Source organism: Centroberyx gerrardi, chromosome 13 (assembly GCF_048128805.1).
Source record: "Centroberyx gerrardi isolate f3 chromosome 13, fCenGer3.hap1.cur.20231027, whole genome shotgun sequence".
In the NCBI taxonomy this organism is placed as follows: domain Eukaryota; kingdom Metazoa; phylum Chordata; class Actinopteri; order Beryciformes; family Berycidae; genus Centroberyx; species Centroberyx gerrardi.
This window is the reverse complement of record NC_136009.1, coordinates 4,720,687-4,733,805: the sequence shown is the minus strand read 5'-3', so window position 1 is coordinate 4,733,805 and position 13,119 is coordinate 4,720,687. Positions and strand designations below refer to the sequence as shown.

Sequence of the window (13,119 nt, the reverse complement as noted above, 5' to 3'; positions counted from 1 at the left end):
CTAGACTGCAAATTTGGTTAGTAGTAGGTGTCTAACCTGTCCTTCTCAAATGCTGTCTAATTATCTTGGGGTGATAAATAAAAAGTCTTTACAACTCTAAAAACTTGAATTGCTGATTTTTGTGGGGAGTGAGCTTCATCCAAGGCAAATAATAGGAAACAGGAAAAGATTTAGGATAATACCAAAAACAATATTTTAGGTGAAAAGCATTTCTAAAAAGCCACCAAAACGTCATGTGTGTGTTCATTCTTGCACAAAGCTTTAATTAGCAGTCCTGTAATTACATCTACTGAATGATTTCCACTCCCTACTCACTCTACTTCTTCTCTACTATTCTACTTCTTTTCCTGGAACCTCTCCGTGTGATAATATGTGATAATTCTATCACAGGAATACTGTAAAGGCACTTAGGCCCTGAACTTTGCACCTCTTAAATTTGGCTGTTTGTACTGTGTAGGACTTGCAGCTTGTGTGCGTGTGTGTGTGTGTGTGTGTGTGTGTACCTGTGTGTGTGGGGGTCCCAGCTCTGCGGCAGGAGGCTGGATGTAGAGTCGTGGGGGTAGGGAGTGGGGGGTTCGACGGGGGTGGGGGAGGCGAGGGGTGAGGGAGGAGGAGGAGGAGGAGGGAACAGAGGAGGAGGCGGGGGCGAGGTGCACATGGTCTCTGGGGGGGTCGGACTCTGACGTGGCACTGCTGCTGCCTTCACCTGCAACAAAATCAACCAACCACTGATATTAGCTATATTCAAAATGAAAAAAACTTAAGAAAAATTGCATGACATGCCACCTTAAGAGTGTTTTAAGAGTGTTTTATAAAAAGAATAATTCATAGAAGTTTGAATTTTTATCACTCTTACATGTACAGTTCCACCATATTTTCAAGTTATCCAATGTTAGCTTCACTGCAAGCCATGTTTTTTTTAGCAGAGTCTAACTGGACTATAGCTAATTTAGCATTTTAGCTATTTTTCTCCTTGCTAAATACATTCTTAATATGAAATGCATTACTAATATTTGTCACATCCTGATATAGTAGTGGGGGTAGTTCAAGATGCTACATGTAGCATTTTTAAACATCAATATATCATTATCAAATTAATTGTGATACCTTGGTATAATTACTGTAAACAAATGAGACCATTGTCTTTTCTTTACTGAAGAGGATCAATATGTTGGAAGTGATTTTCCCATCAGTCTTTGACTCTTTCCACTATCTGCCATTACCAGAAACTCTTCAGCTTTATCTCCGTTTGCTCTGGAAGAACAGCGCCCTCTTCCTGTTTTGTGCCATAAAGCAATCCAGCAGATTTCCCTCCAAATCTGATCCAGTGGCTCACAATGTAAAATACAGTGTAGAGGCCAATAGAGGCTGCTAATCTTCTCGCAGATGGTCTCATTTGTTTACATTAATTATACTAACCTCTCAAAATTAATGTGATGTTATGATGTCAACTTTTCTACGGCTTTAAAATGGCTGCTTACTGCTGTGGGAGGGCTCAGAGGGCCGATGGGAGTCTGAAGAGGGTCCGCACAAATTCTCCTCAGCGTTGGTGGCTTCTGATGGCTCCCCCTCTTCATTCTCCTCTTCCTCTCCTCCCTCCTCCTCTGCCTCTCTGCTCCCCTCATTACTCTCCTCTCCTCCCATCCCTCCATCCCCAGCGTCCTCGTCACCTTCGTCGTCTTCCTCTTCTTCCTTATACTGAGGCAGAGACAGTAGGGTGGGAAATTAACTCCAAGACAACAGATAAAAGCCGGGAAACATTTGGCAAGTTAGCAGAACAGAGGAGCACCTCCTCCTCTTCTTCTTCTTCTTCCTCCTCCTCCTCCTCCTCGTCCTCTTCCTCCTCCTCCTCGTCTTTCTCCTCTCCCTCTTTGCTCTCACGGCTCTCGCTGTCCGTGTCGATCACGATGACGTCCCGCTCCTGATTGGTGGCTTGAGGGGTCATCGGATCGGAGGGGACGGACTGGGACACATCTCCTTCCCCGACCTCGTCTTCCTCAGCTAGGACTGGAAAACCCTCCTCTGGGAGCTCCTACACACACAAAGTATATTCAGTCAATTCTAGCATACCATTTGATTTACTAGTGTTTGTTGTTTGTCTTCAAAAATCCATATTAATGAAACCCTACTTTGTACAAACTGCAAGCTCCCACCTCAGCAATGCCACCAAACGTTAGCTATCTGATGAAAGAATTGTATCCAAGTTGTATCAATTGGTAACTGACCTGGCTGTCGTCAGCTGAGTCTTGTCTTTCTCTCTCCTCCTCTAGCTCTCCTTCCATCCCCTCATCACCCTCCACCTGAAACACACACACACACAGAGTATTACACAGCTGAAGTGGTAACAGTTTAAAAGCCTCAACAAATGATGGATTAAATTACAATAATGAGTTACTTATATAAACATTTGTAACAGAGTAGTACTTCATTAAAATGACATTAGTTAACATTTTATATCTGATTCATAAGTGAAGAATACTATTGCTAGTTCATGATTTGAACATGATTACCTAATGTTAATACATACACATACATAAACAAACTCTTCAGTAAACCGTCAAGTTATCATTCAAGTTAACAATTTAGGACTGTATGCGAATCAAAATATACATGTATTAATAACAGATTATGGCGCACAAATGATGTCCTAGCAATTGTATTCTTCACTTATGAATTTTAACTGATGTCATTACTAATGATGTACTACTCAAGTTACAAATATTTCTAATACGATACTGTAAGTCACTTATTATTGATATTGGTTGGTTGGTTGATGGGGTCAATCTAGGGGTGTCTCGCTGTGTTTATGTGTGTGTATACCTGCAGTGTTATCGTTTGTCTTAATCGTAGTTTCTTGGTAGATGGAGTTGTGTGTGAACTCTCTGGTCCGCCCTCCTCCTCCTCCCTGCCTCGCTTTGGCCCTGCTGAAACCACACACACACACACACACACACACACACACACACACACACATTATGGAGGACAATGTTACATATTCAGAACCAATACTTCTTTATTCTAGACATGGAGCTGCAACATGGTGCCCATATGTTGCATTCGTGTCATATGGGAAAGATGGTAAATATGAGGTTCCTACTAGAAAATACTGATCACCTCAGCTTTAAGCTGGTAAACACTAATAGAAAATACTGTTCACTCAGCATTCTGATGGTAAATTCTACTAGAAAATACTGTTCACCTCAGCTTTCAGATGGTAAATTCTACTTGGGAATGGGGTTTGGCAATGGACCCCGATTTCTCTGACTTCCTGAATTCTTACCAAGAAGGAAATACCTGTGTCATGTGTCCATTTCAAATAATATGTACAAAATGAAAGGATTTTTGGTTTGTGGTTGACAATGTGATGTTTGGTTTGCTGTAAAACACGAACTCAGATGTATCATCACTAAGTTCATGTGTGTTAACTGTGGAAAAAGCTGATCAGGAGCATCAGGAGATCTAAAGTCTACAGAAAACTTCCAACGGTTATTCCCATATGACCCGAACAGCACAACCTGACCAAACTCTATGGCTCTGCTCCTGTCAGGCTCCTCCCATCCTGCTCACCTGTTCCAATCAGAGTGGTGGACGTGGATGGTCTCTCTGCCTCCATACTGGGTCCTGCCTCCTGATTGGCTGCCTGCTGCTGGGTGGGCTGGACAAAGGCTGTGGCCTGGGAGCTGGTCGGCTGAGTCATGGAAGTGGGTGTGTTCACCAGACTGGAGCTGGTGGAGTGCACAGAGCCGCCAGCGCTGATCAGTGCTGGAGAGAGAAACACTATATTACACACTGACACATCATATATACTGTATGTTATTAATAGACTTCTCCATTGGTAGAAACACACGTATAGCTCTAGGGTTCGACAAATATGGGATTTTTCCATGTATCGGTCTCATCCTAGGAGGCTCGACCGATTTCATTCGTCTTTCTCTGTTACCCTCTTGGCTGTCAGCCTGCGTGGTCGGCATGACAGTGGCGGTGGGCGTCGGCATGGAGACGGTTGCCGGTGTGACCATGGGCCGGATGCTGGCGCGGGGCGTGGCCTTGTTACCGGGGGAGGGGCTCGGCTTGTTGCTGGGAGACGGAGTACTCGTGGTGGGGCGGATGTTGGCGGTGGGAGGGTCGGACAGACTGGAGCTGACAGGGAAACAGTTAAAGAATAAAATTAATCCTGCGATACTGGGATTGTTTTGACTTTTAGTCTGTTATTTCTCTTCAGCAGACACTTTTCATCGATTGGTTTCAATGAGGAATGCTGTCAAACCATAATTGTATTGGTGCAGTGTAGTATTCCAGTACATTCCTATTCATTAGTTATCCTTGTCATTTCAATGGGACTTCAATGGGATTTCAATGGGATCTGTGTGTGTGTGTGTGTGTATTACCTTCCTCTGTCTTGGGCAGGATTCTTCAGAGATATCTGTCTCTGGTCTGCTGACCTGGGCTGATCACCCACCTACACACAGAGACACACACAGACATGGTTTAGATTTTATTACATTTCTCATCACTATGAAATTGTGATGGCACATTCTCAAAACAGAGGTTTGTTTTTGTTTTGCTATCACAAATAGCAGCCGCAATGATCTGCCTTGATATTTCATTTGGTCCGATTTCTTGCTCCGAGTTTCTGGGTTAGATTCCCCACAAAAGAATCCTTCCAGTGATGCAAGTTTAATCAAAATCAGCAGGCAAGGGAAATACTAAAATCTGTTGATAGACAGCAACTCACAAGGGCTACAGAATGCAATACAGTTAATATAGCAATGATATATTTAGAGAAAAGACATAGAGTATTGTTGCACATTTTAACTGAAAATTGGAGGGTTATTGTTAATCTGTACAGTAGGTACACTGGAGCTGTTTTAATTGGTAGCAAACTTTAACTAAAGAGTAGTGTGTATAATTCACACAAGATATCCAAGACAATAAACCAAAATGTGATCAATGGCTGCACTAAGACCAAGCAGAAGTTAAACAGAATATTTACTGGCATACACTGTTAAAAACAGATCATTTGTAACTCTTTGCAAGTAAAAAGGAGAAGAAACTTCTGCGAAATCATTGGTTGATATCCTGCATCGGTGCACATTTCAGGTGTCATTTGTGGTGGAAAAAACAAATATTGTCAAATATGATCAGACTGTGAAACTTTGAAAAAAGCTTTGGTGATATTCGATAATATCGAATATCGCAATATTTTCTATAGTATTGAATATCGCATGTCATGAAAATGGTCAAATTGAAAGATCAGCACAAAATATTTGCTATCAGCAGCTACAATACAAAAATCTCATCATCAGCCTTAAAAAAAACAAAACTATCAGCCGAACCTTAATGTCAATGCCCATACCTTTGAAACGCTCTGGTCCTGGCTTTCCTCTCTGGGGTCAGAGTGCGTTTGCGTCTCTCTCAGCTCCCTCAGTTCTCTGTCCAGTCGAAGGAGTCGTGCTTCATACTGAGACTTGAGGGCGCTCATTCTCACCTCCTGTTCCTCCTTATTCTGTTTCAGCTCCTCAATCTCATGACAGAGCTTCTCCTTGGCACCTGGAGGTAAAGGTGCAAGTAACAAATTACACTTACCCCCCTTACTGTAACTTTGGTGCTTATTTGTATACTTGTACTTGTTTTAGTGTATTTTGTAGTCAGTCATTTTACTCTTACTTAAGTATGCTTTGAATCAAGTATTATACTATGCTACATTTTAAATTCCATCCATTACAGAGTTCAAGTTTGGTAAGCTTTCCATAAGCCAGAAAGGAGAATTTAACGACTATTTAAAATTACAACTGTTAACAGTCTGTTAAGGTATCCAACTATGAATTTAACTATAGTAGGACATCTCCAACTGTTTAATTGGACAGTCTTGGCTCTGTGTGTGTGTGCATGAGTGTAACTTACCGTTTAGTTGGTTGATTTTGGTCTTGGCTCCCAGGAAGGCCTTCTTGGTCTTTTCTTCTTTGTCAGCCATCTGCTGTCTGAACTGCTCCTCTCTGCTGCTGCGCTCCGACACCTAGAGAACAACAACATTACAACTCATTTTAACCCGTTTCATTTCATTTAACCATTATGTTGAACAATTCCATGAACTGAATTTTAGTTTAATTTTTCTTCACCGCACCCTTTAATTGTGAAGAAAAAGATTCTGCTTAAACACCTAGAGGAGAGCATACATTGCTTCCACATGTAGACAATGATTCATGGCAGTGGGTAAAAGCTGAACCACTGGTAACTTATTGTTGCTTAGCAAAAATGAATGGACGTCAATGTGGTAAAATTAACCAGTGACCAGTGTATGATAAAAAAAAAAAAAATCTGTTCATTTTGAGAAGACAAGATTTAAGTTTAAGACAAGAATAGTAATAAATCAACATCTGAAGTACCTCCTGTCTGAGTTTAGCCAGCTCCTCCTGTAGTGCCTGGTTTGCATCACCAGCAGCGTTAGCATCACTAGCCTGGAGAGACTGGGAACTCTGGCTGGCCTGGGTGGCTTGGCTAGCTTCGTTAGCCTGGTTAGCTTCAGTGAGCTGCTCCTGCAGACGCCTGACCTCTGCTTCACGCTCACCAACCGTCTGACAAAGAGGGAAGATGAAGGAGGGAATAAAAGAGGGAGAAAATATGAAAACATGGAAAGGGTGGAATAATAACAACAGAATGAGGGGAAATGGAGACAGAGGGATTGAAAGGAAGAAATAAATCCTAAAGGTAAAATAATTTAGTATAGTTTCCCTACCTTCTGCAGGCTGTCCAGCTGGCCTTGCAACTCAGTCACCTGTTAGGAGGGAAGGATAAATAGAGATTAATTAGTTATTTGTTTATTAGTTTTATTATAGCACATAAACCTCAGGTTTAAACATCAGAAAGCAGCAGATAAATATATATAAATATACTGTATATAGAGAAAAGCCACCTCACCTTGCTCTCTGATTGGCTGAGAGAGGTCTTCAGAGTGTTGACTTCTTGGTTGTGGCTCTGTTGATTGGTTAGTTGGGTCTGCTGTAGCTCTTTCTGATTGGCTTGGTTCTGCTGAAGGGCTTCTTTAGCCTGCTGGAGCTCCCTTTGGATTTGCTGAATTTGGTTCTGACGGGCCTGAGCTTGAGACTGGGACGATTTTAACTGGTTCTGCAGCTGTAAATGAGAATTAAGCAGATTAGGCGGGTTAATGTGGACCTGCAGGTTGTAACAGGGACTGGGTGAATTGCTTTTGGTTGGAGCCTCAGGGATTAATGCTGCATTCATATCATATGGGGATAAGTGACAAAACGACTTGATGGTACAACAACTTGAAAGTGTCTATGCATTAAAACTCATGTGAAACCGTCAAGATGCCATGATTGAAGATTTCTGTAGGCTTTGGTTGCTCCTGCTCAGTTTCTTCACACTGAACACACATGAACTCGGTGAATGCTACATTTGCGTTCATGTTTTACAGCAAGCCAAACATTGCAATCTCAACCACAAATGAAAAATCCATTTTAAGAGCTGTGATCACAAAATGACTTATGAAAATCTTTAGTATTTAATACCTGTTGGGTGTGGGTCTTGGCTTGTTGGAGCTCTTTCTGACTCTGGGTCAGCTGGTTCTGATTCTGCTGGAGTTGAGTCTGGGTCTGGGTCAACTGGGACTGGATCTACAGAACCAACACACGGTTAAAACAGCTGACATGACAGAACCAGCGATTCTTCGATTTCTAAAGTCTTTTCCTCACATATGGTTTTCTAAATGGATAGCTATCTAAATTCACTATGTGCCGTTAAAGAGTCTAGAGCCCCCTATTCCCATGTGGAACCTTCCACATATAAACCTCTCTAAAAGCCAGGGGAAACCCTGTATTAGCCTGAGTTGTCCTGGCCAGGCTACAGATAGACTTGCTGGTAGGTACTCAGGAGTACCTGTGTTAGCTGGTTCTGGTTCTGAGCTAGCTGGTTTTGGATCTCCTTGACTTGTTCCTTAGTCTGCTGGTTTTCCCTTCGGGCCTCCTCCAACTCCTGCTGGGATTTCTGGGCCTGGTGGAATAAATGAATCAATAGACAATTTCCTACAGTGGGGCTAAGTAGGGCTTAAGAGTGCCAAGCCCAACACAAAACTTTATTTAAACTTGCAAGGAAATTTGCCTTGGACAATATGGGCCAACCTAATAACACAGTAGCGCCATAAAACAGATGTCAAGTGAAATCATATTAACTCATATCAAATATTTTTTATGATTTTACTTTTTTTTTTTTTTTTCAGATGAATAAGGTTCCTGACCCAAGAGGCTATAAGACTCATGAAAAACCCATTGTAAAAGAAAAAACAAGTACAGATGGCTACTTCTGAAAAGCAAAATTTTGGAAATGCAATGTAACAATCGTAATAAAAACATAATCATCAAGAAAAGCAGGAGACTTGTACTCGGCAGCTCCAGGCTGTGAATGTGTAGAACTGTATGCATGTAAATCAACAACAACAACAACAAAAAAAAAGAGAGCAAAAGTGCTCCATAATCCTATGCTGGGTTAATGGAAGCTTAAAAAAAGTTGCTGCTCACCTCCTCCTGTTTTTTCTGCACCTCCTCTTTAAACCTGTTCAGCTCCTCTCTGGCCTTGCTGAGCTCCTCCTGGGCCTGAGTCAGCTCCTGCTGCACCTCCTTGCTCGGCCCCGCCTCACTTCCCGATTTGGCTGCTGTTTCTGCAACCAGCTGGAACAGACAAACATACACACAAGCACAATCAGACAGGGCCCAAAATTAAAACCTGCCATGCTCCAGATGCTGGTTAATTTGTGTTTGGCGGATAAAGCAATAAGGGTCCCCTGCTACACTGGCCTGTAGACGCACAACTAACTAACTAATCAGCTGGAAAGAAAACAGTCAGCCACAGTCCCACCTTGTCATGCTGGGCTTTGAGCTCCTCATACTGGGTCTTGTAACGCCGTCCGATCTTCTTGACCTGGGTGATGGTCTTGTTCTTCTCCAGGAGGTCGTTGGTTTTTGTCTCCAGGTCTTTCTTCGCCGTGTCTCTCTCTGAAGTGAGTCGGGCCACAGAGTCTCTGAGGGCTTGCAGCTGAGACTGGGCCGAGTTACTGCTGGCGCTGGATCTGATCAACACATGATAATAACTATATCAGTTTAAATGTTATTTTTATGAATGCACCGATCAATAACTCACTGATCATAATCAGCCGACAGACATTCTAAATTGATTGTTTGAACTGTGCAATCACATTATAGGCCTACATTCACTATTTATGCTCATGTGTCATTTGACAGTTACTGAATACAATCTTTATTTTTTGATAAAGAACAAGCCCATCGCTTCTTTAAGAGCCTTTCTGTTTTCAATTTCATACAGACTCGGTCATTTCATTTCACTGCTTTCTGAACAGTTTGATTATTGGTTATTCATTCATCCACAGGTTATTCCTTCACTATTTTAAACTGTTAAAAAACACTGACAGCTTGCATGTATTTATTTCTGATGCTGTGTTATTAGATACAGTTTAATGTATTGAAAAGAAAGCACAGCCTATCCTGCAGACTTTTAATACCTCTCTTTGGATGAAAATTATGATTCATTTCCACATGGTTCCACAAGCAGCAATGTCATGCAGCCAGAAGAACAAACAGTTTAAACACAGTGCTAGATAGAATTTTTACTGTTTGTGCTTACTGTGCACTTTTACATGATGTGCTGTTATTTGTGAGTCAGGCTGAAATGCATCAGTTCAATCACTGAACTGATTGGTGATACAATCCATTATAAAAAAATTAAAAAAAAATCAGACCCCCAAAAAAAGGGTGTATTCCTAGTTATTTTATTTCTCAAGTCTATTTCTGGGGTCAATCTGGTTACTGAATCCCTTACAGATTGGAACTGAGGCTGGGCAGATTTACAACAGAAACTGGTCCTAGAGAGCAGAAAATATTATTGTTCTTATTATTCCATGATTACCATAAGTCCCTGGGCTCACTCTGGCCTTCCTGGAGCTTTTGCTACTGAGTGTGTGTATGCATGGTGTGTGTGTGTGTGTGTGTGTGTGTGTGTGTGTGTTTGTCTGTGTGTATATTCTACCTGGCCAGTTCAGTCTTTAGCTTGGCGGTCTCTTCGGCTAGCTGTGCGATGCGTCTCTGCTGAGCTTCTCTCTCACTGGCTAGTTTCTGTCTCTCCTCAACATCGCTGTCCTTCTGCTGGCTCACCAGTTGCTGTAGGGATGGACACACACACAAACACCAAAAGGGTCAAACTTTAATGATGCCTGTGGGGAAATTGGGTCGTTGCAGCAGCAGCAAAATTGTAAAAGGATACAGGAAAGAAAAAATGGAGCAAATGAGGGGTATTAAACATAACAAAACTGACAATTACAGCACAATAATGTATTAAGTAGAACTATATGAATGAAAAGTATGAAAATATATGAAAAAGCATGTATGCAGAGTGTACAAAATAACAGCAGCAGAACTAACCGAGACAAAGAAACGAACAAGAAATATTTACGACATAAAAATATACAAAAACACAAATACACAATACAGAAATAGTTAAAATTACACACACACACACACACACTCCTAGTTACCTGTGCCCTGGCCTTCCATCGTTTGAGGTCGTCCTCCAGGATCCTGTTATCAGCCTGCAGGGAGCCATTTCTGTCTGACAGCTGGGACAAAGAATGCTGTAGTGGGCTGATGTCCGACTGGAGCTTACTCACCTGATAGACAGACACAGACAGAAAGGGGGAGAAGCTGTGAGCTTTATACGAGCTTAAGGATAGCTGCATTTCCACTTTGTAGTAGTAGTAGTAGTAGTGTGGTGTAGATGAGTATAGGTCTGCAAGGGGCTGGGCTGTTGAGGAGCTGCCTGTTCTGTTCACACTACTCCACTTTTTACTTCAACGGCCAGCGCCTTTTTTTTTTTTTACATTAAAGCTGCACTACGCAAGACTTTTACGTAAAAACACACTCGCCTTGCCAGCCTAAATCACAAAGTGCTTGGAATGCATGGTTTGGTTCTTTGGTAGTAGCTACACAAATATGAGCAAAGAGCAAAAACTAGCCACAGCTAATGCTAAATGAATGGGAGGCACAGCAGCAACCATGACATGTAGTTCTGGGTCTTACTTTAGCCTGAGCTTGCTGTAGCTCCTGCTCCAGTCTATCTCTCTCCATTTTCAGCATCCTTTGGGCTTCCTGGAGAACGTTAATATTCTCCATCCTCTTCAACTGCTCCTCCTGCTGGGACAGAGTCTTCGCAGTAGCCTAATAGAGGGAGGGAGGTCAAACAGACGGACATCAATTACGATCAACAATCTTCTTTTAATCTTTTCTCCCATCCATCCATCTATCTCTCCATCCCTCCATCCCCTACCTGCATCTTCTCCCTCTCAGTGTTCAGAGCGTCCTGTAGCTCCTTCAGCTCTCTGTCTTGGTGTTCAACTCTCTGTTTGTAGCGAAGAGCTTCTCCTTCAGATGCCTCACCTTGAGCCATGGCAATCTCCTTCTCGCGCCGAACAAACCTACAAAAAACAAACATATGACATAGATCAAGGTTGTCAAATTAGAATTAAGTTGATTAGATGAAACTTTAAAATGTTAATGATCACTGTAGAGACAGAGGGTCGTTGTGTCCTCTCTTTACCAAAGAGTCTGCATTTCTTATGTCCAGAACTCAAACCACTCCTCCCAAGTGCAGTAACACAAATACACAGTCATTCTTAGTGTTGCAGTATTACCTGAGTATTTCTAGTATCTGTTCGGTGGTCTTTCCTTCCTCACTGAAGGACAGGTTGAGGTGCTGCTGCTGTTGCTGTTGACGACTCCTGGTGGCCATTTCATCCATCTGTTGGTGCAGGAGGCCATTCTGCTTCCCCAGCTCCTCACAGCGACGATTGTGATTGGACAGATCTTCCTGCGAGGGCGGGAGAGTCAGAGTAAAGTTACAGTTATGGCCGATCGGAAAACAAAGCTTACACAGAGCAGTGGTTCTCAAGGTGGTGTGCAGGGACACCCGGGGGTCCTCAGCAAAATGAAAAGAAGTTAAATTTCACTATGATTTAATTCACTAGAAATTGTCTCAATGAGAGAATGCATGCAGGGCTCAAAATTTACTTTTACATGGTAGCGCTCCAAAATTTAGGAGTGCTACACAACAAAACAAAAATGTAGGCAATGCTGTAAAATATACTCCATGTAATTCATCCACTAGGGTTCGACCAATATGATTTTTGAAGGCTGATACCGATACTTAAATTGTTGGACTGGACCTGAAAGTTGATATTTTGTGACAATATTCACTATCTTTGAATTTGGCCATTTTTGTGCCAAAAACATTCATTAAAACTACAAGAAGTAGTCAGTGTGTCCACCAGATGTTTATTCTTGTCAGGGTGGAAAAGTCTCTGTAACAGCATTTAGACCATCATGGAACACTAAAACTCTCCGTGGAAACCTAGAATAATAATAAGATAATAACATATTTATGTATAATTGTGTGGAATCTTATCAAAGTGCCATATTGGAATCAATTCAGGTTAAGGGTTTCCCATTGACAACTGGTATAGAATTGATCAATTCTACAATAAATATATATTCAAACCAACTGCATCATATCAGAGGCGGACAACACTGATTGGCTGATATTTGATTTGATTTCAACCCCATATATACACATCTAACCAGAGTTTCCACCCTAGCCTTCAGTTCCCTTCTGCCTCCTCCATTCCTCCCTGGATTCCCTCTTGCTCAGTTTTCCTCTTTTGCCTTCTGATCCCTCTCTCTTCCTACCATCAATCATTTCTCCAGGTTATCTTTGAGTACTTAGAAAAGCGCTATATAAATGTAATCAATTATTATTATTATTATTATTATTTATCTCTGTTCTCAGCTCTTTCTCCTCTCTCTAGGCTACCATCTCCTCTCTCCTCGTACCTTCAGCTGTCTCTCCAGTGTGTTCGAGGTGGCGGTTTTCTCCTGCAGGAGGGAGGAGATCTTGTTGAGTTGCTCCTCCAGCTCCCTCCTCCGCTCTGCTCCTTGTTGTCCCTGTTTTTTCAGCTCCTGCAGGGCCTCCACGTCGGCGGCATGGAGCATTAGCTCCCGCTCATACTTGGCCTGCGCCTCTCCGGCCAGCTTGGTCTGGGAG

The 13,119-nt window shown here is 42.1% G+C and overlaps 1 protein-coding gene across 1 annotated transcript in view; it reads right to left on the bottom strand.

Annotated features, from left to right (window-relative positions):
- Positions 1-13,119, bottom strand: part of LOC139923095 (nucleoprotein TPR-like) — a 30,097-nt gene that overhangs the window by 2,808 nt on the left and 14,170 nt on the right. The window contains exons 25-47 of the mRNA XM_078287521.1: positions 12,909-13,112; positions 11,714-11,889; positions 11,350-11,497; positions 11,103-11,240; positions 10,562-10,693; positions 10,057-10,187; positions 8,872-9,082; positions 8,535-8,684; positions 7,897-8,010; positions 7,530-7,634; positions 6,919-7,131; positions 6,737-6,775; positions 6,387-6,575; positions 5,905-6,016; positions 5,357-5,550; positions 4,389-4,459; positions 3,941-4,140; positions 3,568-3,762; positions 2,821-2,924; positions 2,226-2,300; positions 1,790-2,032; positions 1,482-1,698; positions 504-706 (exon numbers count right to left, since the gene is read on the bottom strand). Coding sequence (XP_078143647.1) covers positions 504-706; positions 1,482-1,698; positions 1,790-2,032; positions 2,226-2,300; positions 2,821-2,924; positions 3,568-3,762; positions 3,941-4,140; positions 4,389-4,459; positions 5,357-5,550; positions 5,905-6,016; positions 6,387-6,575; positions 6,737-6,775; positions 6,919-7,131; positions 7,530-7,634; positions 7,897-8,010; positions 8,535-8,684; positions 8,872-9,082; positions 10,057-10,187; positions 10,562-10,693; positions 11,103-11,240; positions 11,350-11,497; positions 11,714-11,889; positions 12,909-13,112 — 3,564 coding nt within the window. The remainder of the gene's footprint in view (positions 1-503; positions 707-1,481; positions 1,699-1,789; positions 2,033-2,225; positions 2,301-2,820; positions 2,925-3,567; positions 3,763-3,940; positions 4,141-4,388; positions 4,460-5,356; positions 5,551-5,904; positions 6,017-6,386; positions 6,576-6,736; positions 6,776-6,918; positions 7,132-7,529; positions 7,635-7,896; positions 8,011-8,534; positions 8,685-8,871; positions 9,083-10,056; positions 10,188-10,561; positions 10,694-11,102; positions 11,241-11,349; positions 11,498-11,713; positions 11,890-12,908; positions 13,113-13,119) is intronic.